At 45.0% G+C, this 25,655-nt stretch overlaps 1 protein-coding gene across 6 annotated transcripts; it reads right to left on the bottom strand.

The window, feature by feature from the left end:
* Window positions 1-856: 856 nt before the first annotated feature.
* bptf (bromodomain PHD finger transcription factor) lies at window positions 857-25,655 on the bottom strand. 6 transcript variants are annotated; one of them, XM_088008135.1, is made up of 32 exons: window positions 24,734-25,655; window positions 23,026-23,848; window positions 21,529-21,749; window positions 19,981-20,148; window positions 19,721-19,882; window positions 18,352-18,564; window positions 18,164-18,243; window positions 17,171-17,514; window positions 16,943-17,074; window positions 16,726-16,855; window positions 16,093-16,228; window positions 15,757-16,002; window positions 14,198-15,686; window positions 13,982-14,106; window positions 13,326-13,454; window positions 13,051-13,201; window positions 12,808-12,931; window positions 11,810-12,065; window positions 11,220-11,381; window positions 10,786-10,919; window positions 10,635-10,686; window positions 10,298-10,551; window positions 8,484-9,609; window positions 7,088-8,382; window positions 6,901-6,983; window positions 5,835-6,060; window positions 5,273-5,754; window positions 5,010-5,186; window positions 4,552-4,744; window positions 4,158-4,242; window positions 3,897-4,083; window positions 857-1,666 (listed from the first exon to the last, which is right to left on the bottom strand). In XM_088008135.1, exons 1-32 carry the CDS (start codon window positions 25,227-25,229, stop codon window positions 1,627-1,629), a joined length of 9,921 nt encoding a protein of 3,306 aa, XP_087864261.1. In that variant the 5' UTR covers window positions 25,230-25,655; the 3' UTR covers window positions 857-1,626. The 6 variants fall into 6 exon arrangements, with proteins under 6 accessions (XP_087864261.1, XP_087864260.1, XP_087864258.1 ...); XM_088008134.1 differs by having other exon boundaries at window positions 10,298-10,518; window positions 10,602-10,686; window positions 11,825-12,065; window positions 24,734-25,654; XM_088008132.1 differs by lacking the exon at window positions 11,220-11,381 and having other exon boundaries at window positions 10,298-10,518; window positions 10,602-10,686; window positions 19,721-19,879; window positions 24,734-25,653.

The raw sequence follows: 25,655 nt of genomic DNA, 5'->3' as shown, positions 1-25,655 counted from the left end.
TTGAAAAAAAATCACATGCGTCACCGGAAACACCGTCACTTCACGAGAACATCGCGAGATGTGGACTCCAGTTTGCCCTGATCCAGGATCAGTTCAGGCTGAATACTGACCTACTGTCACAATGAGAACAAACTGGTCCAGGATCGAGAGTTCGACGGTGATATTTAAAATTCTCTACCAGGAAGTTATTTAACAGAAACTTTTCTATTCTCAAAATTCAGTTCGGCTTATTTATTTTTGTTCTGAAGCCTACAATAAGCCCCCTCTTTATACAAAACTGTGAAGTTATTATAAAGCTTTGTAACAGCTGTAAAGCTATTGATAGCATTTTCTGTTAAAAAAAGGTATTTTATGTATACTATAAATATCACTAAATAAAATTAATTACATTCAAACGGTAAAACATATGTATAAGCATTTCTGTTGAAACGATTAAATGAAAGTAGTTTAATAGGTTTTTGAAACTTGATCTTAAGTTTTCAGTCATTTTATGTCACCAGAAATTTTACAATATATGGAAAAAGTATGTAAATTCTCAGCAACAGTTCATTTTCTTAGACATTTAAATCACCAAACAGAAATGTATTACAAAAATATTTTTTAAGCGCTTTTCTCAAAATTAAAACTAAGTTGAAGCAGATGTGTTTTTCAGTTTATGGAGTTAAACCATTAATTTAGATTTAAAACAAAAAAGTATTTTGTAATTATTTCTGGCTCCAATTTAACATACTGAATTTGGTGTATATTTCTTTGAGTTTATATTTATGCGACTGTATATGGAGACAAAAGTGAAGTAAACAAGCTCATATTAACGTTTTTCAGGGGGTGGGGGTATGGGGGAGAAAAATAGAACAAATTAGTCTTTTAAGTTTTATTAAGTTTCATATACATCAATATTTCTTCAGCTGTAATACAAAAGAAAACAAAACAAAACAAAAAAAAATCAAGTCAAAATCCAATGAATTTTTACAAACAGGGGCAGGAAACCTTGAAATACATCTTTTCATTCTTTCTCAGTCACTACTGCAAAGCAAGTCATTTACAATAGCTTATTATCATACTCTCAGTAGAATATTTATATACGTTTAACCAAGACTACTGATGTCCACATAGTTAGTACTTTAGTACTTAAAACCGTCTTTCATGCCGCTTCAGAATGAACGATGAGTGGAAATGCGTGAGGAATAAAACATTGCTCCACTGTGACATCTGAATTCAGACACAAAACTCTTGAAACATGATGCTCAGATAAACTCAGTCATTGCGTTTCCATAGCAGGTCCCTGTTTGAGAAGACCAAAAAAAGAAAAACCCAGACTTCTTTTTTTTTACAACAGTTTGAGGGTGAAAATTGACTTAAAAAAAAAAAAAAGAATAAAAACATAAATGGAAACATGAGAGCTCCATAAGAGTTTTCTCCGAGGTAAACTTCCATCTGAAACGCCTCAGTTGTTCTCGCCTCTCTCTGCGCTGGCCCGCTTCGTGAGGACAGGTCCCCTCCCCCCCCAACCAACCCTGCGTCCATCAGAGTCACAGTTCGACGAGAACGGGGTGGGGGAGAGGGAGGAAAAAGAAAGAAGCCAGATTCCTGGCAAGTGCATTTTGTTTGCGTAACGTGCGATGCTTTCTAAGAGGCGGCAGAAGACTGAAGCTTGTTGTTATGAGACCTACAGGATGTGGAGAAGAAGGGGAAGAGTTGAGAGCTCTTCAGGTTCTTTACTGCTGCAGTTAGTCAGACAGAAGATGCAAAACGCTTCGGGGGGGTTGTGTGGCCATGTTGTGCGGCCATCTTGGCACGAACGCCTCCGTTCGAGACCAGACCTTTCATGACCGCAAAACCTTGCGAGTCGAGGAACAGGAAGACGCACTTCTCTCTCTCTCTTCAGACCATTTTAGACTAATAAAATATTCATAATCTAAAGTGAGATTTTTTTTATTATTATTATTAAAAAAGAGTCAAATACAGTCAGACATATAATCTCACAACCACTGTACATCATAAAATGTAGATAACATCCAGAACTAAAGGTGAAGTAACATACAAAAATGTTTCATAAATATACCTTTATAAAAAAATATGCAGCTTTTTTTTTATATATATACTTTAGTCAACACCTGCAACATGTCCAATTCAACTGAGATGTTTGAACAGAAATAAATAGACGCTTGTGAGTAAAAAGCATTTAAAACGCTTGATTGAGCACAAACGCCGGTATCCTAATTTCTTCTGAAAGAGAACAAAATGGCTGCCATGTTTCCTGTTCCGCTATGATTACAACTCATTCCTCAGAAAAACAAAAAACAAAGAGCACATTTGGTGGTTGTGAGTCTGCGTGTGTGCACGTGTGTGGGGGGGGCTTTTCTTGAGACTTTTTGCCGCTTTTGGAAACACATAATTAATTTCTTTTTGTTTGTTTATTTCAGTGTCAACAGAGAGACCCCCCAGCATCCAGTCCAGACTCCAGCTAGACTGGCACACTTAAGAATCAGACAATCTGCAAGAAACAAAAAGAAGATGGAATGGCTTAAATCACAGGCATGCAGCACAGGTGGACAAACACACACACACACACACACACACACACATACACACACACACACACACACAGATGCAAATGCAAAAAAATGTCCAAGACACAACCAGTCAGCGTTGAGACGGCGAGACGTAGTGCGCCTTGCGAAAAGCGTTTCATATTTTGTCACGTTTTAACCACACGCCTCAGTGATTTTACAGGGATTTTATTTGGGACCAACTTATTGCGTAATTGTGAAGTGGAAAAGAAATTACACTCAACTCTTTCTACAAATAATAACCCTACACAGGAATAGGAGCAGGTTTATTTGACAGGTCACCGTTACAGCAAATGAGCCTCGATTAGCACAACGGCTAACTCTGCTTTTCTTCTGTGGGAACAGAAAAGATGCTAAGAGCTGAAGAGCAGAGTTTAAAACAGGGAAATCCTTGAAGAAAAAAAAGTTAGAGACTGCAAAAGAGTTAAGAACTGGTTCAGAGGTCCGCTGGCTGCGGTAAGACTTGAAAATATCTATTCATAAATAGAAAAAAAAACATTTACAATTTCTTTCCAGTTCACAATTATCGGCACTCTTCTGCTAACATGCCGACACCAAAGCTAATTTCTCATTTAGCACTTTAAAAGCGTTTAGCACACCTAGCTTCCCCTAAATTAATTTCTTCTGGATAAACTCTGAAGCTCTAATTTAATTGGCTGTTTTGTTTTGTAAACTTTCAGCTCAGTAAAGTTTGACATTGGTGATGAAGTTTTGTTTATTGACTATTAAGAATTTTTCAGGTTCAACGTTTATATGTGCACTCTTATTTTGACCGTGGGTGAAAAGTGTTTACGTGGCAGTTCTGTTTCCTCTCCTCACGCTCTCTCAATAAAAACAATGTGTAGGCATTATAGAACATGCAAATTACAAGGTTGAATTGAAGTTAGCGCTTTAGCATTAGCTCCCGCTACATAAATACCACGTTGGTGTGGTGGTTAGTGGAACCAACGTTTATGATTAGTGCTTTAGTGTAGCTAGCTTCTCAGTTAGCGGTGCCCACCACTGAGTCCCAATAAAATACATTGATGTTTGTGGTTTAATGCAACAAAATGTAAAACCTTCTGATAGTATGGACACTTTTCCAGGCAATGACTGTGACCATATGCACATGTAGGAAATAAATCACACTCTATGACTTCAAGCTGCGCCACTCATGCTTGTAGTTTAAAAAAAAAAAAAAAAAAAAAAGACAGGCAGACATAAAAACACGGATGAAGTTAGAAAATAAACATGGCAGAGTTTCTCCATAAAGAAATGAAATCTTTACGAGCACAAACAAGCGAATCCTCAGAACCTCGGTTCGGCAGGAGCAGCAGCACTTCCTACCTGCTGGCCTTGAAGCCTTTCAGCTTCTGTACAAAGAAGGCTTCGAGCACCTCGGCGCACTGAAAGAAGGGCGTGTCGTTGGGGTTGTAGTAGCGGCAGTTGTCGAAGATTTTGGTCACGTCCGCCACGAACTCTGTGAGCTTCTGGTAATGTCGCTTTTGCAATCGGGTTTCCATTGTGGAAAAATCTTGAGAGAGAGACAAACGAGTATGAAACGAGCGTCGCGTTCACTAAAAGGCATGCGGCGAGCGGAGGCCGTACCCATCGGCTCCTTGATCACGCGGTAATAATCTGGCGCGTCGTGGGGATCCACCGGTTCGAGAAAAGGCCACGCCATTTTGTGAGACTGACGAAAAACAAACAGGCAAAATTTATCTTTTATTTTTTAGTAAAGGACACATTTGTCAGAAAAAGATGCATCACATTTTACACACTTTGTAAAATTCTGAAAAAAGCATTCAATACAAAGTCCATCTATTTTGATTAACACTGACTTCACAATCTCTAGAAAATATATTCAAGTTTGTGGTGATGACATGACAAACGTTAAGCAGTTGGTAAAAATCCAGAGTTCAGATTGTAAAGAAAAGAGAGAGAGAGAGAGAGAGAGAGAGAGAGAGAGAGAGAGAGAGAGAGAGAGAGAGAGAGCTCGTACCTGTAATGACCGTAATATTCTTTTCAGCCCCTCGTAGTCTCTGTCGGTGAGCGGCGACAGCACCGTCATCGCGTCCTCCGTGGACTGGCACTGCGGACACACGTACACGTCGATGTGATTGGCTTCGCTCTGCAGGATGCCCACACAGCGCCCGTGGTACCAGTTCTGGCAGCGGTCGCAGCCGATGTAGAACCTGTGGGTGAGGATTGGACGACACAGGGTTTATGGGAAGACACAGACACAGAAGACGCAAACTATCCCAGCCGGAATTTCAGATCTCGTGCTATAATATTTATTTATTTTACTTTTTAAAGGTTAGTTGACCAAGTCAGTCAACCTGCTGTTTTTTTGTCAGTTTCTTTATAATTTTTATTTTACATTGGTTCTTCTAATCCTGATTGCACTCACTGACCGACAAGCAGCCATGGACAGAAGTGAGACGTGTGGCGGATCCTTACTGCGTGTCGTCGTACGGCGTCCGACAGATGCAGTACAGCTCCTCGTTGCTCTGCCCCTCCTGGCTGCGTTTGCAGTCGTTACACACAAAGTCCTCCAGCTTCTTGGCCTCCTTTTCCGTGATTCCCACACAGGCGCCGTGGAACCAGTTGGAGCAAAGATCGCACCCGATGTAGAACCTGAGAGAGAGGAGAGAATGTTCTTTCTTTGCAGAATTCGGACCGAATTTGAACCAACATACGGCGGGGAAGCCCTCTGAGCTCACTTGGACTCGTCGTACGGCGTCTTGCAGATGCAGTACAGCTTGGTGTCCTTCTTGTGGTCCTTTGAGGTAGAAGACAGCTTCTTCTTCTTCTTCTTGTGTTTCAGCGAGCCGGAATCCCGCTCCGCGTCGCCATCCCGCTCCTTCTCCTTGTCCTGATCTCTGTCCCGGTGTCTGTCGCGCTCTCTTTCGCGCTCCCGCTCTTTGTCCCGGTCTCGGTGTCGCTCCCTGTCCTTCTCCCTGTCCCGCTTCTTGTTCTTCTCGTGGTACCTGTCCCTGTCCCTGCCTTTGTCCTTGTCCCGCTCCTCTTCCCGCTTCCGCTTGTGGGACGAGGACGCGGAGGAGTGGGAGCCGTGGGAGGAGAGGGCGAGGTGCGACGGGTGGGAGGAGGCTGCCTTGACGGTCGCCGCGGCGGCCTGGGCGATGGCGGCGCGCGCCTTCTCCTTTTCCCTGTGCAGCCTGGCCAGGTCCCGCCTCAGCTCCTCCTAGGAAGACAAATCACTTCTCAAGAGTCTGGAATCGCAATTTCTAGAAATCCTGGCCCGGTTTAGTTCCGGAAACTAACCTGAACTTGCAGCTGCAGCTCTTTGTCCAGTAGCGCCCTCTTTTTCAGGATCTCGGCCTTCAGCTGTTCTTTGTGCTTGTACAGCAGAGCGGTCAGCTTGGTGGCGTTCTGCTTGGAGCGCTTCTGCTCAACCACTTCCTCCTTCTTCCTTTTCTTCGCCGCCTGCTTCTCGTCCTTCTCGATCTTGTCCAGGATGAACTTCATCACCTGGTTGCACACGATCATTCTGAGGGGAGAGAAAGGTAGAGCCTCAGCTGTGGCTTTGCTGTTTTAATTGTGTGGAACTACAGCTGACGATTATTTTTTTAAATCAAACGTTATGACGATCAATCGGATAAGGAAAACATTCCACATTCTGCAGATTTTTCCAATTTAAAAATACGCAAAAAAATACAAATAAATAATTCATTTTTTAAATTAAAAAATAAACATTTTATTCTGCCTAAAATGCAAAAACATTTGAACTTGAAGCTAAAACTGCCACTTCTGGGTAGAACACAGTTACAGACAAAGAAAGAAGTTTTTTTTTTATCTTCAGTGGAAAATGTATATATTTCCTGTACAGTTTTGACTTAATTATTGCTCTGAATATGTTGTTCTTCCAGTAAATGGCCTTTTTTTTTACTCCAGTTAAAGTTTAATTGATTACCAAATTAGTTGACGATTATTTCAATAACCAATTAGTCACGATTAATCAATGACTACTCCGATTAATCATTTCAGCCCTAGCTATTAAAAAAACTGCAAAAAAAAAAAAAAAAAAAGCAAGCTTGTTCTTCAGTCAGTGAAGTTTCTCACAGTGGGCAAAAGAATCCAGAAATTTCACTCAAGAGCAGCGACACGTAGTAAAATTACTCAAGTAGAAGTACAAAGTACAGCAAAGTAAAATTACTACTAAATGTCTGTTTTATTTATTTATTTATTTCCAAAATGTTACTTGAGTAAATGTAATTGGGTTGGATATGAGTTGCAAAGTTTCATTTCCCTTTGGGATGAATAAAGTATTTTTTTAATTGTTGTATTATATTAATAATAGTGATATCTAGCTTATAACTTGAGCTCCAACCTCTGGTTCTCCTCCCGCTCTGCTGCAGCCAGGCTCTTCCTTTGTTTTAGTTGTTCTGCTGAAGCATTTTGCTTTACTGCCATCTGACGAGCAAAAAAAAAAATCCCATTAACCTTCAACTTATCTAGAGAGAGAGTTCATTCATACAGAAAAAAACATGAATAACTGTTGTGCCATTGCGTCTCACCGGTTTCTGAATGCCATCTTTAGGACTAATGACATGCAGGTTCTGGTCTTTGGGTTCCCTTTTAGCCTCGTTATGTTTCTTCTTCTTTGGTGGTGGTTGTTGCTGCTGCTGCTGCTGCTGCTGCTGCTGCAGTCTCTGAAGCTGCTCCTGAATGCTCACTGGTGCCTGTATGGTCACCATGTTCTGGATCTGGTGGGCTTGGATCTGGCCCCCTGCCTGTTGGATCTGGATGGGCAGCTGTAGCTTGATTTGCTGGGGGACCGTGCCCCCCTGCTGCTGGGCCTGCGCCTGGATCTGGGCTTGGATCTGGGCGGCGACGTGAGGCGGCAGGGCGGAGAGCAGCTGCACCGGCTGCTGGAGGCCCGACACTGTGATGAGTTGGTGCCTGATGGGAGACTGGACCTGCAGCTGAGGCTGCGCTTGAACTTGAGGCTGGCTCTGAGGCTGGAACTGGACCTGGAGCTTAGCTTGGACCTGGCCGTGGGGCTGGACCTGCAGTGGCTGGGGGACTTGGGTCGGTGGTGGCGACTGCACCTGAAACTGAGGCTGCGTTTGGACCTGGGTTTGAACGTGGACGTGGGGTTTCTGCGGACTTTGGGCAAGAATCTGGTTTTGCTGCTGCTGCTGGATCTGGACCTGGGTGTGGAGCTGGGTTTGGATCTGCTGCGGCTGAAGCGGAGTCTGGGCCTGAGGTTGCGCCGGAGGCTGCGACTGAATCAGAGGCTGTTGCGTCGGCTGAGGTTGCGTCTGAAACGCAGCTTGAACCTGGGGGTGGTACTGAGGCTGCGTCCTGGCCTGGAGCTGCATGGGGGGGGACTGAACCTGAGTAAGGGGTTGCACTTGGGGTTGCGGCGATTGTTGCGTTTGTGGCTGTATTTGAGCCTGTGGTTGGAACTGAACTCTGATCTGGGACTGAATTGGAGCTTGAACTTGAGGCTGGAGGTGTGGAATCTGCTGGACTTGTCCGCAGGTCTGGATCTGCGCGGGCCTTACGGCCGACACAACGGAGGAAACGGGTAACCCCTTCATGCTGACCTGCACCGCTGACGCCGCCACGTGGGACACCTGCTGCACAGATACAATGGTAGGATGCTGGACCAGCACTTGGGAGTGTGGAGTCTGAGACGTCTGAGGCGAAGGAGCGATGGGCGAGTGGATGGAGACTGGTGCGGGAGAAGACGAAGGAACGGAGGCCATGGCTGGTGGTGTGACTGGAGTTGCGGCCTGAGCTGGAGCCTGAGAAGACGATGATGGAGTCCAGTTTTTGGGCTGAGCTGCCCTCTGTTCTATCAGAGCTACAAAAGGAGAAAAAAACCCCAAAGGGAAGTGAATATTAAAAAAAAAAAAAAAAAAAAAAGAAAACAGTACAATGACATGTTGGATTTTGGTTCTTTACCTGGCACTGAAGGTATGGTAGACGTGGCTGTGACCGGTGTGACAACAGCACTTGCCATGGCTGCATGAAGGGGCGCAGAAGGTGCAGCCTGTATTTGGGTTGGAGCTTTTGCTGGGAAAGGGATGGAAACCTGGGTGGACACGACAGCTATAACAGGAGCAGAGACGGGCGCCAGGGCCGGCGTTGGTATTTGGACAGGCGAAGGTAGCGAGGCGGAAACGGGAACCTGGGGTGAAACCTGGACAGCTGGCCTGACCGACACGGGAGCAGACACGGGACTCGAGGTCTGCATCTGGAGGTGGGTTGAGGTCAAGCCTGGAGGTGAGCAGACAGACTGGGGCTGGAACTGGACCTGGGTTTGGAAGGCAGTGTGTCCCAGTACGGGAGGGGAACTTGCAGTTTGGGTTTGTGCTGGAGGTGAACCTGCTGTAAGGGTGGAGATCGGTGTTTGTGGGATGGCTTGGATTTGTGTGGGGGTGGAGGAGAAGCCTGGTTTATAACTTGGGTTGAGGTTTTGTGGAGAATCACCGACAGATCTCACCACTTGCGGGGGTGCAACAACTGATGGTGGGGGGGTTAACACCTGTGTGGAAGGCTGTGCTAAAGAAGGCACCGGAGAAGACGTGTGTGCCTGTGCGGGGACGGATGAAGCAGCTGTAATGTGTCCTCGTGGAGAGGCCTGAGGTGTAGGCGTCACAGGGGACGTGACTTGGTTCTGGACAGGAACAGAAGCTGGGCTGGGGGCACAGCTCGGCTTTGGTGAGGGGCTCCCGACGTGTGTAGGGGTAGGAAGAGGCGCGGCCATTTGCGTTTGGGCTAAGGCTGATGGAGTCGTCTGGACTTGGGCTGCGGCTCGCACTTGAGGAGGAGAAGATGTTAGGCTTTGAGGGCTTGGAGTTGTGGCGGGCTTTGTAGGGGTAGCGTTCATGGGGGATGAAGTCGAAACGGCTGACGATGGGGGCATGGGAGTGAAGAGGAAGCGCTGGATCTGTCCGTTGGGCATGGCTGCCTGCATTAGCTGCTGACCGGGTCCGGGGATGACCGTAACACCCTGCGGGATGATCTGAAGCTGTCCCTGGGTCTGGCCTTGACCCTGGATCACCACAGTCAGACCCGGGTTCCCCCCCTGAAAAATGTCAGAATAATATTCTCAATATCAAATGAAAATTAAGACATAGTTTCAAACTTTCTGAGCCCAGAAAAAGGTTTAGAGACTCCAACCCCACAGCGAGTCGCTTTTTCCAAGATCCCCAAGATTAATTTTCTGCCACCCCGGAGTCACTATTACAATTACAAGGCCAGTCAGTCCTACTAGAGTTACTGTTCCAAGTTCCCACACCCATCTCAAATCTTTCAGAATCGAAACATATGACCTCCACCTCAACTTTTGCAATCTCCACCAATTGTTCATGTGTAAAATAGGAATTCATACAGATTATATACATTCAAAACATTTCATAAAGGTTTTTTTTATTGTTTTGCACAAGTTACTTGGACATTAGGAGAATTTCATCCACCTGAAATAACAGAAATTGTTTTAACCAAGACTAAACAAGAAGTCCAGAAGCTTCTGTTGCCATCATGTTGTCCTTGGGAAAAAGTTGCCAGCCTTCAACTAAAGGCTTACAGAAAACATCTGTAACTTGAGATCTTGCAAAAACTCAACATTTTTAACATCACATCTAAATAATTTAAGTTTTTTTGTTTTTGTTTTTTTTTGTTTTTTCAAGTGGATGCATGGTTAACTTTCCTTCACAGTGGGAGCGACAGCTCCGTTTTTAGATAAGCAGACAGGAAAGACAGTACAAACTCACCTGTGCGCTCTGCGTCAGCTGCATGAGTTGAGCCATGGTGAGTTTTACTTGGCCCTGCTGTGGCCTCGGGGCCTGAGAGGAGCCAGCAGAGGGCTGTCCGGGAGTCGAGGCGACTGGACCCGAAGAGGCTGGCAGGCCTGCAGCTCTGGGAGCGGGAGGCGTACCGGGGGCGGCTGTGACTGCAGGCTGAGTGTGACCCATCTGGACTGCAGTCGGCTGACCTGGGATCACATTTGACACACTTATTGATTCTGTATGGCTTAGAAGTAAAAAAAAAAAAAAAAGTAGATTTTTGACAAGTCACCTTGCTGAGCTCCTGTTGGATTTCGAACCGTTGAAGTCATTTGGTTCCCTGTTGCACCGGGTGTCTGGCTTACTGTTGTTGTGGCCTAAAAGAAACATTAAAAAAAAAAAAAAACAACCTTTAAGATTATCAAGAAAAACACTCTGCGTATTGGATGACAATAAAACGGATGAAACCAGAAGACCTTTTGCTGGGTGCTGGAGGTCGCGGCTCTGAGGTTGATGTTCCCAGTTGTTGGATGTAATGTGCTGTACGTCCGGAGGTTTGCTGGAGGTCCGGAGGGGAAGATGCCCAGAACCTTCTGTTGAACTACACCTGCTGACAAGATCCATCATGTCAGCAGGAGCGTCACAGATTAATATACAAATGTGTAAAGGCATGCTCTGCGTGTGTGTGTATGTGTGTCTGTGTGCTTAATAAACACCTATGTGGTTTTAAGACTCTTGAACTGGCATGCACATTTCCACCAGTACAGACTCACGAGGGGACAATTTACTCATCATGCTGAGGGTCAACACGTAAAACAAATTTAGGCCTTCCACAGGACAGTTTTCCCATCTGTTTTGGCAATCGCAGCCCACCGGCCTTGCCAAAGCGGATGGCGCTCATGCTCCCTACCTCCTTGAGTAGAAGGCACATTGAGTGTGACAATCTTGCTGTTAGCGGGCAGCGGCAGTTTGGCGGCGAGGACGTGGCCGGCCACAGTCACTGGGCCGCCAGCGATCTGGAAGGTTTGCTCTGAGGCGGCGACAATGCTGCCGGCCGCCGTGGCCGCCGAGGCTGCAAGACACACCACGCCACCTGGAGTCACGTGTAACCCGGACAAAGGGGCCGCGGCGACGGCCGACCTTCAGCCGAGGTGTCCACTGTGAGGTCCAAGTCCGCAAGAACGAGCAGAATGCTTAAAAGTTCGATTTTTTATTTTTACTTTTTGTTCTTTTTCAGTTCCTACGTCAGGTTTGGATCTAACGTCAGATTCACAAAATTGCTGATTTTCGTAGGACTGAAAGTGGACACCGAGAGTTATGAAATTATCTTTTTGGCAAGGCAGTTTCGATTGGTGACATGGAATGCGATGAACGATTATAAAAAAAAAAAAGAAGAGAGAAGACGTTGTATGAATGGTTGGGCTTGAAAAGCAACACTTTTTGGTGACTCCGTCTCTCATACATGAATGTCTGTGACGATGATACTAGATGACTCCTTACCTGAGCTGCTGCTGCTGCTGTTGTTCTGGCCCTGCTTCACCCAGGAAGCGAAGGACTGGTGGAAGTTCTTGTCCTGCTGAAAGGGAGCCGGGGAGCCCAGTTTGGAGGCCAGGACCATCTTGGCTCCAGGTGTCATCGGACTCATCCTCTGGCCGGTGGAGGTCGGTGTACTGGGAGCGCTGACTGCGGTTGTGCTGGTGGTGGTGGTCGTGGCAGTAGTGGCGGTTGTGCTGAGTTTTTGCTGCTCGAGACGTTTCTGAAAAAAACATTTCCAGTTAAGACCTGGAGAAATTGGCGATGAGGGTTTCTGCAGGTGTCGCCATCTCAAATTTAAGACTTTTAAAGACCATTATGAATGGAGCTCAAGACTTGGATCGTGACAGAAACGTACAGAAGGAAATTGCAAATAAATAACTTGTCTGTGTTAGCCATTGGCTAACTTCCGTTGCCAGGACGAACATCGTCCAGTCAACCAGCAATAAGTTTGCACTTCGCCATGATGGGCATAAATAAACTAGCTAGCTTTACCCTTGGAGGCTATATTAGCAGCTAGTTAGCAGTAGCCGCAAGAGTCACAGAACGCATTGAAGATGTCTGCAAATGACTGAAAGAAAAAATAATCAAACTACATTTAATATGTAGTTACCTAAGTAAAATAGTGACACCTCATTTCTTTTTTTTGCCAAATGATGATTTAGGCAAAATAAATAAATAAATATTCAAACAAACAAACAAATAAATAAATAAAATCTCTTTTGGGACAAAATGACTGAGTCTATTACTTTAGTAAGGTGACCATTTGAGATTAAATAGTCCCAACACAACCAAATTTAAGACCTCCAATTAAAGTATTTAAGGCTAACTTTTTTTCTTCTCTTTAATGACTTTTAAGACCTTAATATTAGACACATTAAGATTTTCCAAGGCTGCGCAGACACAGTGCTGACAGACGCAGTGTTCAGTCTCAATTTGCAGCCGTAGCTGTGTCATGTCGTCACCTGCTGAGCCGCCAGTCTGGCCTGCTTCAGCTGATTCTCCAAATGGGCCTTCACTTCCTCTGCGGTCTTCAGAGTCCCGCCGGTTTTGGATGGATCTAAGCCTTGCGACTTCTCTCTTTCCACTCTGGAAAACCAAAAAAAAAAGAAAAAAAGATGAAAAATGCAGAGTAGATAGAGATAGTCCTTTTGAAAATGACTTATTCACTTCATTCACTCATTCAATTTGGATTGTGTGTTCCTAACCTCTCTGCGAAGGCTTTTATTTCCCAGAGCTCCAGCTCCTCCTCAGGTACCCACGTCTCCACGGCGATAGGCCCCGTCTGTTTGGCCGGCTCCTGCTTTTTAGGCCTCAAGGCACTCGAGCGCAGACCTTTCCTTTGAGGAGTTGGAGTTTCTAATCACAGAAAGGGTTAAATGCTTCTGGTTTGTCTTATATTATTTCTCTTATAATGCGTTTTGTCCAGATTACTCTCAAAATCTACATTTGGTGGTACTTAATTCCCCCCAAAACCTCCTACCTTTGGGAGTGTCCCTGTTTCCGATGGGGCAGATGATCTTCCTGATGCAGTACTCTGAGCGAATGCCATGGGGCCCGACGTCCCTCCGTCGAATAATCTCTGTCGTGATTATGTCTGTGTCTGTAGTTTCTAGAGACAAAACGGTTCCTAGTTTTAAGTCACTTATGAGGAGAAAGTCTTCTTTTGGACAAGAAGCCTCGTTAGTTTAGACGAGTTACGGCTCTAAGGGAGTCGAACATTAAAAAAGTGGATTATTTGGAATGAAAATTGAATAAAGAAAGAAAAATGCAACTGAGAACTTGTTGACAGACTGAAATGAGACATTTACAGTGAAAGGAAACAGTCTGCCAAACTGACATGACAGGAAGTTCATCACTGTAGCGAAGCAGCTGTAATGATAAACTGATATTTTTTAATATCAGAATAGAAATGTCTATTGCAAAAGTTTGAAAATTAAAATATCTTAAATGCAAATGGATATGTTTTGCATTGTTTGTGTTGTTCTTTCAGTAACTGGCTTTTTTTTTTGAGTCTGTAAACTCCAGTTAACGATTAATTAGTTACTAAATTAAGTTGACGATTATTTCAGTAATCGATTAATCATGATTAATCCGATTAATCATTTCAGCCCTAAGCAAATGCTGAATTTTTCTCACCTTTCCGAGTCGTTCCCACCGCAGCAGAAGGCTTCACAGCCATGTCGTCCCACCTGAGGCAGGCCCACAGCAGCCTTAGCATCAAGCTAACGCCTGCCAGTGACCTCACTGTCTGAAGACGGTATCTTAAAAAAAAAAAAAAGTGTGCATGTTACATAAATAAATGTTTACGAAGCAAGAAAGATAAGACTTGTACAATCTGTGCATGTCACCGACCTCCACGAGATCCCAAAGGTGGGCCGAGGCGAAGGGTAGGGCCAGATATCGGGGGCCGGCTTGGCATTGTAGCTGAAGATGGGCACTTCTTTGATGCCCGCCTTCCTCCCCAGCCTCTTCAGGTCGTCATTAGGCAGAACAAAAATGCTCTTCTTGCTACTCTTGGTGACAAACTTGCGGTAGGACGGCAGCGCCGTGCCAGAGCGTGCCTTCTTGGACCTGGAGAACCGCAGGAGTCTGACCCTGTCTCTTGTGGAGTATTCTTTACTGATCGTCATGGAGCCAGTCGTCGTGGAGGCGGGCGCGGCGGTTTTGGCGTCACTGGGTTTTCTTCTCAGGGAGACGGGTGCCACTACGCCCAGTTGGGGGGTAGCAGAAACGGTACCGGAGGAAACCGAGCTACTTTCTGCTGAGGGAGTTTTACTGGAGCTGTTGGATGTGTCGTGCATAGAAGATTTCTGAGGCTCCTTTGAGGAGTCGTTAGTGATTGAGGTCTTTACATCCTCTCTAGATGAGCAATTGCCTGTAGTACTACTGTTGTGGAAAGACGCACTGGACGATTCCAGCTTGACAGGCAGTGACCCCTCACTCTTTACAGCTGAATAATCACCACTGTTCAGAGACTCTGCCTTGTCCTCAAGATGGTTCTCCAATTTGGGGATTTTCGGAGGTGGCGGGTGTGCTGCGCTGGACAGATCGTTTCGTGAGAGGTTCCCGTTCATCAAAGACTTGACGGGCTCTTTCTCGGGTTCCGACGCGTCGCCCTGGACCGGAGAGACGGAGTCTGCAGAGACGGTTTTGCCGTTGATTTGTGAAAGACTGCTTTTGCTTTCCGAGTCCATTTGTCCGCTGCTTTGATCCACTTCGTCGTACCCCCGCTTCTTGACGTTCTCTCCGATTCTCTTTGTTATTTCGTTGTTCCCCATCGTCTCCGGCAGACGACTGTTGATGCTGTTGAGTTCCGGTTCTCCGTTCACTTCCTTATGAGAGTCAATGGCCTTCGCCTCGGCCAAGTTACTCTGGCCGGACTCGGCGGAATCGGATTTGACGTCCGCCTTCGAGTTCGTGTTCTCCTCATCAAAGTCGAGCTTTTTGACGACAGGATCTTGCCCTCGTAGGTTTTCTTCCTTCTCCTCCATTTTAACGCTCGAGGACAGAGCCGGCTGCTGCTTGGCGTTCATTGTTCCTTCCATCTTGACGCCAGCGGTGGGTTTCGCAGCCGTCGTCTTGGACAGGAGGGCTGCCTGCCTCATCCGCTCAAGTCTCTGCTTCTCCTCCAGGGTGAACTGCTTGACCCGCCGCTCCAGCAGCCCGTCCAGTTTGGACGGCTTTACTTTCTTCTTGTAGGCCGTCCGCAGCTGGAAACCCTCGCTGACGTTCACGACGTCGTAGAAGATTTTAGCGGGGATCTCCTCGGTTTTGGGTTCTTCCGGTGCCTGCGACGTTTCCCTTGCTGCGGTAGCCGGGGAAGGACAGCTGCTTTCGACATCTTGGACAAAGAGATTCAGAGGTTAGCTGACGAAAGAATTAAAACCCCGTTCACAATTGCAGATTTTTACCTTTCTTGTCGACATCCATTTTTTCCTCCTCTTCCTCTTCACCAGCAGGCTTTGCTTGCTCATCTTTTACAAAAATGTCCTCTACATTGTTGCTGAGAGGTTGGCTGCCATTAACCACAGATGCATCCTGGGACAAAGAGTCGGGTTCCTGCTCCTTGACCTCTGCACTCTCAGGAACCTGCTTCTCAGTTTCTTTTAAATCCTCTGTCTTCATGGAAGGTGTTGCACTTTCTTTTCTCGATTTAGCTGAATAAATAAATCAAAAACCAGCGTAATCCTCAAATGTAAAAACATACGACAGAGGACAACGGACACATTTGGAGGAAGTTGCCTTACCTTCCATTTCTTTGCGGTAGTTTACGTTTGTGTTCCCCGGCAGCTTTGGAACGAAACGTGGCACGTGCGTCTTACTGACCCAGATCCAACCACCATATCCTGTTACTCTGTACTCTTCCCCTTTTTGCTTCCACACCTTAGAAGAAAAACAAACAAACACTTTTTTAGAAAACATTTATATGTGCAACAAGGATCTGTATGCATGGAATTAGGGTTGCAACTAACTGTTATTTTGGTAATGAATTATTGTGATGAAAACGGTATATTCTGCAGATTTTTCATTTATCCACTTAATCTTCTTTTATACGTTTTATTGCCTAAAGTGCAATTACATTTGAACCTGAACTAGGTGAAACTAAAACTATGCCACTTGAAGAGTTCTGGGTATTTACAGACAAAGAAGATGATTTTGTTTTTTTTGTTTTTTGTCTTGAATGCAAGATGTATATTTATATTTTTTGTACAGTCTTATCAATTATTGCTCTGGATATGATGTTATTTCCATAACTCATTTCCATAAAAGGAAATGCGGTTTTTAAACTTTCTCACAGACACACAAAAAAAAAGTCTGAAAAGTGTAACATGTTTTCGTATAAATTCCTTTCCAAGCCAAATAATATCTCCGTACTCTACCTGGTGTTTGATGGGGATGGTGTACTTCACCCATGTCGCCTGCTGCAAAGTCTCTTCATCCTCAAGTTTTTTCTCTCGTTTCTTCACCTTCTCCTTCTCGTCCCGCTCCATGGAAGTCATCCGGTGCATTCTGAAGGACGCGACGCGAAACATACAAACAGTGTTGACAAGGACATGCATCAGTGAAACACCCAGCTGAGCCTTGCTCCTCCTTTACCTCGTGTGGCCGAGAGAGTCCTTCCAGACGGGCAGCATGACGACCGGTTTGATTGCACACTCCAGGATGGCCAAGGCCAGAGCAAATTCCCTGGCCTTGCTGCACATCTGTACTGCTTTGTTCCAGTTGGTCCTACAAAGAAAAAAGAAAAACATACCGTTCAATGACATAATACAGACAAACGTTCACGTTTCTCTGTATTTAATAGAAAAAGCCACCCGGACGCACCTGTGCGACGCCCAGTTGGGGTGCATGAACGGTCCGGGGACGTTGGTTTCCAGCTGGATGATGGTGAGGCGCAGCGTGGCGACCGTCAGGCTCCGTGCCCCGTGGATGGAGCCGTTCCACTTGAACTCGGACGCCGTGGTCAGGCTGAACTTGTGCGAGAGGTGGCGCTTCTTGTCGTAGTCCTCGCGGTGCTGATGCTTGTTGAGCGCCAAGGTGTTGGTGCTGTACTGGTTCTGGTATACCCTGTATTTGCCCTCCTGACCCAACTTGAACAGGTTGTCCAAATTCACCGCCAGGTCCCTTTTCAGGAAGGTGAGGAGCGACGTGTTGGCAGCGGGAGACGACTGGAACGGAGACGGGACGGGTGTTAGGAGTTCATCAGCAGGAGGATTCAGTTTCTGTTGAATCTTCACCAGTTTCCTTCGTTTTGGGAGACTGGCCGATGTGAAACTGTTCGTATGCACTGATCTAACCAGACATCTGCAGGTGTATATTTAGCAGAAGTCTCTCTACTGTTGCCAACTTTGTCACCATTATTAACAACTTCTCAAACAAAAACACCAAAAAAAAAACAAAAAAAAAAAAACAGCATTGGCTGAAATTGGAATTGGCAAGTTTTAAAAGATCATTGATCGGCCAGAAAACTGTAATCGGTCCAATATAACTTTGTCGCTATATTGAGTGACTTCTTAGTAAAAAAAAAAACATATTGGCAAAAACAGCAGGTTTTTAAAAATCAGTGATCAGCAAGAAAACTGCAATCGGTGCTCCGCTCGTTTCTACACGTGACTTATTCCACTTTAAGGCTGGCAGCATGATTCAGATGCTGTTACTACGACTTTGCTCAATTTATTACAGCAGACTTGGTTCCACAGACATATTGCAATCATTACAAATAAATTTTTTTTTTTTTTAAAGTACAAGAAAAATGTCAAATTAACGCTTCTATATTTAATTTAAAACAAACAAAAAGAATTCCCCAGGACGCCTCACCTCTTCGTTGCCTTTTTGTATTAGATTTCTCGGTTCATGTCCTGCTCCGCTCTCCTTCTTCATCCTTTCATTGTAGTCCTCTGGCAGAAAGAAGTCGAGTCGCCCTCACATCGTTAAGACAAGAACAATTCGACACAGCCGAAACTCAAATCAGACTCGATGTTTCATTTTTCCATATTTGTGCTTACCGGTCCCATCCTGGCTAGTAAAGGAGGACCTGGAGGACCTGTCGGCCAAGTCGGGGGGCTCCACCTTCTTGAGGCCCCCGGGTGCAGAGAGTGGGTCCCCGTCGCTGGGTGCGTCCGGCTGACACGGCCGCTCGTGTGATTCGTTCTGGCTCGGTGATGACGACTCATCATCTTCTGCGTCTTTGCATGTGGACTCCGACTTCTGCTGCTCGTCTACATTATTTATATTAAAGAAAACCGAAAACAGGAAACAGTGAAAGCAGGTTTTCTAAAAAAGCCAGCTGCAGGTGACAGGCTATGGTAAACAATAAAAATAATCAGGATTACCAGCGATCTTTACAATTCAAACATGCTGAGGAACAGAAATACACACTTAATAATACATTTTGCTGGACAATAAATTGTCCGAGTAATTATTGCGATAAACGATAATCATGTTGTTTTCAGACCATTTTAAAGTATAATGTTGCCAAGTTCGCCCTCTCAAAGACTAACAATCTTTCATTTTGTAACAAACTCTTAACCCTGGAAGTGGAAGATATTTTAAATATCCAAAATAAAACATAGCAAAACAATAAATAAAACTGAAATAAAAACCTACATACAACTAAAACCACAAATAAAATGGATTATGAGGTCTCTGTAAACAAAAATCTTATTTATCATGATAAATTTCTTGTCACGATAAAAAAAAAATTATCGCTATTTGATCAATTCCAGTTAATAATGTTTTTTTTTTAAAAAACTGTAGATATTGTCGGGATTGTTAGTTTTACAATCTTCTCCACTGCTCAACAAATTTGAAGATATGATAAATGCAGTTACTTTGTGCTCTTTAGTGATACAAATCAAATCAAACTTCTTTGGCACTATTACTTTGTTCTAACGTTACTGCCTCACAAACACAAAAAGCAGTAATAATAAATAGTTATTGTTATCCTCAGGTTTATTGTTATCAAAACAGAATCACAAAATATTGTGATGAAACTTATAGACGCCCTATTTTGGTCTCATCTCAACACACGCAGCATCCAGTGTCCCTCAGAAATGTGCAGATTTATGTTTACCAAACAAATCATGACATGTTTAGGTGCAAACAGCCAGGAAGCTGTGTATTATAAGCCTGGCGGGTCACCAGGCTTTACATTCATCCCCATCAGGCTAAGCATTGCTAGTTTTATTCTAACATTTGGATTTTTTAAGACTTTAGGTCTCGTTAATAGTGTCTTCTGATAATACGTGGTGGTCCGCTGGATGACTAGCGCCCGTACAACCAGGTTTAGCAAGTTTTCTGGGGAAAACCCTGAGCAGGGTGTGAAAGCTTGACTTTAGGACAAACAATGACTCAGGGGCAGTGAAGAGGGGGTACCTGTCTGTCCCTTTGTTGCCAGTTGAGTGGAGTCCTCGTGGTTCTCAGATTGGGCTGTTTCATTGTTTGGCTCTCGAGATTCAGTGTTGGGTGCAGCTGCGTCCTGGGAGGCGGAGGAATCGGACACGCATCTCTCCTCTGCAGGAGGCTGAGCAGTAGCTGCTGTGGTACGGAGTCATATCGACACAGATTCACTGAAAACCTGTTTGAAAAACATAAACTAGTTGAGCGTATTCCATCTTCTTTTTTTTAAATTTTACCTTGTGAACTAGTGTCTTCTGTGGGCTCGCCGTCCTCCGCTTTGTTTTTCTGCGTCGGGAGCTCGGTCGTGTTTACGGAGTCCCCTTCTGCTCCCTTCTTCCCCTCCGCCGTCCGTTTCTTTGCCTCCTGCTCCTCTCGCCTGATCTTCAAACGCTCCGCGGACACCTCTGCAGATGAAAAGAAGCAATTAGACTGAAACCGAGGCGCCATGACCGTTTCAGGCCATGTCCTTTGAAGGCATCATTGGAATTGTTGAAAAATGGCATTGTTTTCTGTTGGGCAAATCAAATCCATGTTGGCGGTCTGAAACTGCGACTAGTTCATCGTCGTTAGAAGCAAAATTACGTTTTGTTGATCGACTTTTCGGACTTCAATAATCTGCCATGTACGACAACTAATCTACTTCCCTCCTTTTAATCCCTACGTTGTTACGTGGTGAAAACGTTGTAATGCGGTTCCTGAAAATGACCATCTTAACCGAACACTGCGCTTTGTTCATAATGGAATTAAATATTTAAAAGCGGCACGCTGTCATTTGCTCACTTTCCATAAAGACTGAAAAAAGAAAATTGCTGAAAACCTGCAGAATCAAATTTTAACTGATGCAGTTTTCCCGTTTCGTGAAAATTATTTTGAAAGTAAGTACACCCTGTAGTTTCAGCACAATCTGTCATAGAGGCGATCTTTGAGGCAGTAATATGTAGTAATGTAATGTAGGAATAATAGTATTGCTATTAGCAGGAACAGAAATAGTCTCAAGAGACTCCTTTACAGCTGCAGTTGTTCAGAGTAATGAACTTAAATTTATACTGGGTTTGTAGCTATTCATCAACGCAGACTGGCAGCTCTGTAATCCAGTCTCATTTCTCAGAAGCTAATCTATATTTTGAAAGTGATTTATTGTTCAAGATAAATCCCGATGAGCTAAAACATATATTGACAAAGATCTTGGATTTGAAATCAGCCATGTGATCTCTGACTGGTGCGGCTCTGAGTACGTATGAGTAAACCAAAAGTGAGTTAAGTCACTCTGTTACTCCTATCCTTCCAAAAACTTTACTGGATGATCATGTGCATCAACACATGAGATTGATGCCAGGAAGCAGCCTGCAGCAGGCGCAGGCTTCAGACAATGAAAGATACCCCCCGTAAGTGTTCCTTTAAGCCAAAGGTGCCAAGAAATCTCACTGCTGACAAGATTTAAGTGTTGTAGCGACACACAAAGGAAGTCTGGCTGAAAGAGAGAGATAATAGGGCAGCCAAACATAAACGGAAACTGCTGGCTAAGAACTGAAAAGGTCTTCAAACCACTGTAGCGTCTTAGAGGAAGGCCGAGTGGAAAACAGTTGCTCGTTATGTCAGGGAGCGCAAAGGGCAACACCCAACTGTCACCGGCGTTGATAAAATACCTCAGACCTCTGGCGGAGCACATAGATGTGTGCTTTCCCTAAACGTTTTGAGCCAGACATAATCCCAAGCAAACGTTTGCTTAACGGTGCCACGTGTTTTCCCCCTCGAGTTCTGAGGGCAGCAGGTTTACGGCATACCGTTGACGGCTGTGAGGTAGGCCTTGTTGCTTCCACGAGCTCGGTTGGTAAGATCCTCTGTGATGTCCATGTGAGCGTGCATTTCCTCCTTCATCTCCTCCAGTGTGGCGTGGAGGTCCGTCTCCCAATACTCCTTGTCCAGACCCTCGACGAGCTCCTCTAGCTGTGCCTTGCTGCTGTAGTACCAGATCTTTTTCTTCTCGCACTCCCCATCTTCTTCACTGGGAAGAGACAACAGAGGATGTTAGGACGGGTCTAATCTGTGAAAATATTCGATCCCTGCCAAAATATCAATGGATGTCTACTAGGGTTTACCCCAGTGTATTATAAGTCTGGTGGGCCACCAGGCTTTACTTGCCCCATATAAATTTTATGGATTAAGTGACTTTGTACAGGCTAATTTTGTAACAGTACAGACATACATAAAACATATATAAAATAATAACAAGCTAATGTAGCGCTGTACATATTATGTATAACATAATTAGCTACAATTACTTACTAGCTAATTGTAGCTAATCAACTTGCAGTCACATCAGCAAAAAGCTAACGTAGCTGCACATTAGCAACATGAGTTTAAACATAGTTGCGTCTAAACTCATCACCATAGGTTTTGTCTCATTCTTCGCAGGGATGTGTTCAACTAAATCTATTTGATTCCAAACTTCATATGATAAAACAGCCGATTAAGAACAAACACGGACAAATTGGTGTGCAGCCCTGAAAACCATGCATAGAAAGCTAAACGTTTTGAACAATCCAACCCTTACTTTGAGAACATTTATTCAAAACAATTCCAGGTCTTTTCTTGTGCTCTCACGTCCAAAGGATTTCGGGTCTGGATTTAGGTTAGTGTATTAGGATTGCCATGGGAGAACCATGTCTGGGTGAACTGTTTTTCCTGTCCTTTTTACCATCAATTTTTGATCATAATCTTGATGTCAAAAGAAAAAATAAATAAATAAAAAGCAGCGATAACCCATTTTTGTTTTACAGGCAATAGTTAATCAGATTTTGTTTTTGTACGAAAGGTTGCCACACCTTTTGAAAGACAAATAGTCTCATAGCACCACAAACCGTCCACCTTTACTAACAGTAAGCATGACATCTATTTTCTCATTTTTACCTTTCTATGTCCTAGTTTAATCTTCTTCTTGTGTGTCCAAAACACACATTTCAAGTCAAAGTAACAGCAGCTTTTAGCAAACTGCCTACCTTTACCAGAACAAGCCTCCCTCCTTGTCAATAGTTTGGTGTGTAATGTCTGATTGGTATGCTAATTTGAAGTTCTTAGAGTTTTATTGTCTTCTGATTATACAGTTGATCTGAGTTTCTAAGAACTTCAAAAGCTTCCAACACATTCTCTTATGTTTGAATGCTTTGCAGAAAATGCTGAGCTCTTGTAATGCCTCTGTATATCTGAAGAACCTAAATATGGATTACCAGAGAATGCCACCAAAAACGTAAGCTAAACAGGCGGAGATTGCCCCAACTCACATAACAATCCTTCGATTTAGGAACCAGTATTTCCTCTGGTGGCGATCGTATCCGATGGGCTCCTGGCGGATGTAAGGCCTGTTTTTCTGTGCCTCGGTCACACAGTCCGTGACTCCAGGCACCTTGTGCGCCACGCAAACCTCACACTGCCATTCATCCTCTGGAACCTCTTCCAGCGGCGGTTTAACACACTCCAGGTGGTAGACGGCAGAACACGTCTCGCAACACAGCAAGTCTCCCAGACGGTGGCACACGCGGCAGTGGTCGTCGTACTGCATGCTGCCGTCGGACATGAGCTCCTCGCGGGCAATGTTAGTAGTGAGGAACTGGTCCACTAAGAACTGTAGCACCTTAACCTTGCTTTCGAGAGAACCGCACGGATATTCGTCTGTCTCCAGGTACGGCAAAACATGGTGGAACTCTTTGTCGCTTTCACAGTACGCCCGCAAAACCTCGGGCCAGGTCATGCCGTCGATAAAGTACAGAGTAGAGTTGACGCTGTCCTTCAGGTCAGCAGGACCAAAAGTAGTGTTGGAGGAGTCTTCCTCGCGCAGGATGGCCTTCAGCAGGGAGATGTGCGTCTCCGCTATCAACGTGCATTGCTCCTGGCCGACTAAGGCGGCGCAGAAGTCTTCGAAGCGGAACGGGGAGAGACGCAGGACCGAGCTGAAGTTCCGCAGCACCTCATAGATGGAGCTGATGTTGAGCAGCTCCACACTGGGCACCAAGAGATCCTCGGAGGTCTCTGGAAGCTCAAGAGGAGGGATTTCCTTGTCTTCCAGAATGGGAGTGCGAGGACGGGGAGCCCGTAACTTCTTCTTTCCTGCAGGATTGAAAGAAAAAAATATTTCATTACACTGACACATCATTGCAGAATAACATAAGAAATGATTCAAAAACTCCTTGAAACAAAGTACATTTCATCACTTAAATGCTTTTGAAGACATTTCAAACTCTACAAAGCTGGAAACTTCTACAAGAGCTACTAAGGCTGAAGTTGCTCATCATTAGCTTAATGAGGCTGCCTCATCCTCATACAGCACAGTGGCTGTCAAATTAGCCAACATTAAGGCTAATTAAACCTCTCTATAATGACGGGTTTACTACGAAGACATTAGGTGTAATTACTATCCAGAGTCTCGAACAAATAAAGTAACTTGTTCTGTCTAAGGAAAGCTGCCAAAGTATAAGAAAATGACAAGCATGCTAGCTAGGCTAGTGTTAGTTAGCTGTGTGTGTTTGTTTTCTTTACGGCTAATTAAACAAAACAGAATTAAAGTTCTTGTTTCAAGCAAAGGTTTGAAAAGTGTGGGCTGCAAATATGAAGTGTGTTTTTGTTTTTATTTTTTTAATAGCTGTCACACAGTAGGCAACAGCTACCTTCAGTGCTAACATTAGCTTGTTATAAGCTAAGTTATTAGCTCCGGCTATGACAGCTAAAGCTACAGAGACCCTCAGATTCTTTTTGGAAATGAGTGTGAACTACACGATAACGTCAGGCGACGGAAACGGGTCGGGCTACTGATACGGTTGATGCTTCAATCCACCTGCAGTGGCTTCAATGCGGCCTGTTTGCATACAGTGTGCATTCTCCATTTTGAACAATAACCTTACTGCTTCCTGCACTGTACACAAGCTCCTATTATTGCATGCTCTGACCCAGACGGGACCTCCAGAGCCGAGGGTCCGTTCAGTGAGCAGTGATTACCCGGAGTGCTGGCGTGAGTGCTCTGGCTCCGAAAGCTACTCTCTGTGCAGAAGCTGGCATTATCCTCTTCCTCGTCCAGCACATCATCTTCCAGGCAGTCAGACTCCTCATTGAGGGCCTCGTCTTCCTCGGACTGAGGTGCCTCCTCAACAAACTCGTCCTCCTCCGACCGTAAACTCACAGCATCGTCCTCCTCGTCACTCTCGTGGTCGTCGTACACCACTGTTTTGGACACAACAGTCCGTCTTCCACCGCGACCACCTCTGCCTCCTCTTCCTCCACCGCCACCTCTGCCTCGTCCCCTGCCCCGTGTTGACGTCGCCTTCCTCTTTCTGGCCGTTTTGGGGGGCTCCCTCGTCGGGCTTTCGGCGTCCTCATCCCCGCTGTCTCTAAACCTGGGCTTCAGGTTCCTCCTGGGTCGCAGACCCCGGGTTGCAGCTGGGGATGCCTCATCGGTTTGTAGCGGTTTGGGCGGCCTGCCCCTTTTCCCTCTCATGATAGGCGAAATCTATTATTTTAGAATGCCAAGGTTTGCGTGCAAATGGCATACGCGAATGCGAGCGAAAACGGTGCCCCTACGGAGCCGAACGAGCGCGGACCCCAGAATCGGCACAACACCTCGAAGCCCCCGTGTCCCTTCGAATGTGAAAGCTCAAAACGTTAGCCCGGCGTCCCGTTCAGGTTCGCCTAGGGCCGCCATTTTTCTTCTCTGCCTCTCTGGCTGAACAAACAGCAGGGCCTCACTACAGGAGTCACGTGGGGATACAGCTTCTTGCTCAGTGGCAACAATGTAGCGGTAACTAAAATATTCTCACATTGTTATTTACATCATCATCATCATCATCATTGGTTTTGTTTAACGGCATGATGCATTTACAATAAATTAAAAAAAATAATAATAAGTGGATCTTGGAAGCTGGAT

This window comes from Poecilia mexicana, unplaced genomic scaffold, assembly GCF_051168715.1.
Source record: "Poecilia mexicana isolate PSO_F unplaced genomic scaffold, ASM5116871v1 scaffold_8, whole genome shotgun sequence".
Classification (NCBI taxonomy): Eukaryota; Metazoa; Chordata; class Actinopteri; order Cyprinodontiformes; family Poeciliidae; genus Poecilia; species Poecilia mexicana.
The sequence above is the reverse complement of the archived record's forward strand: the minus strand, read 5'-3'. Positions and strand labels throughout refer to the sequence as shown.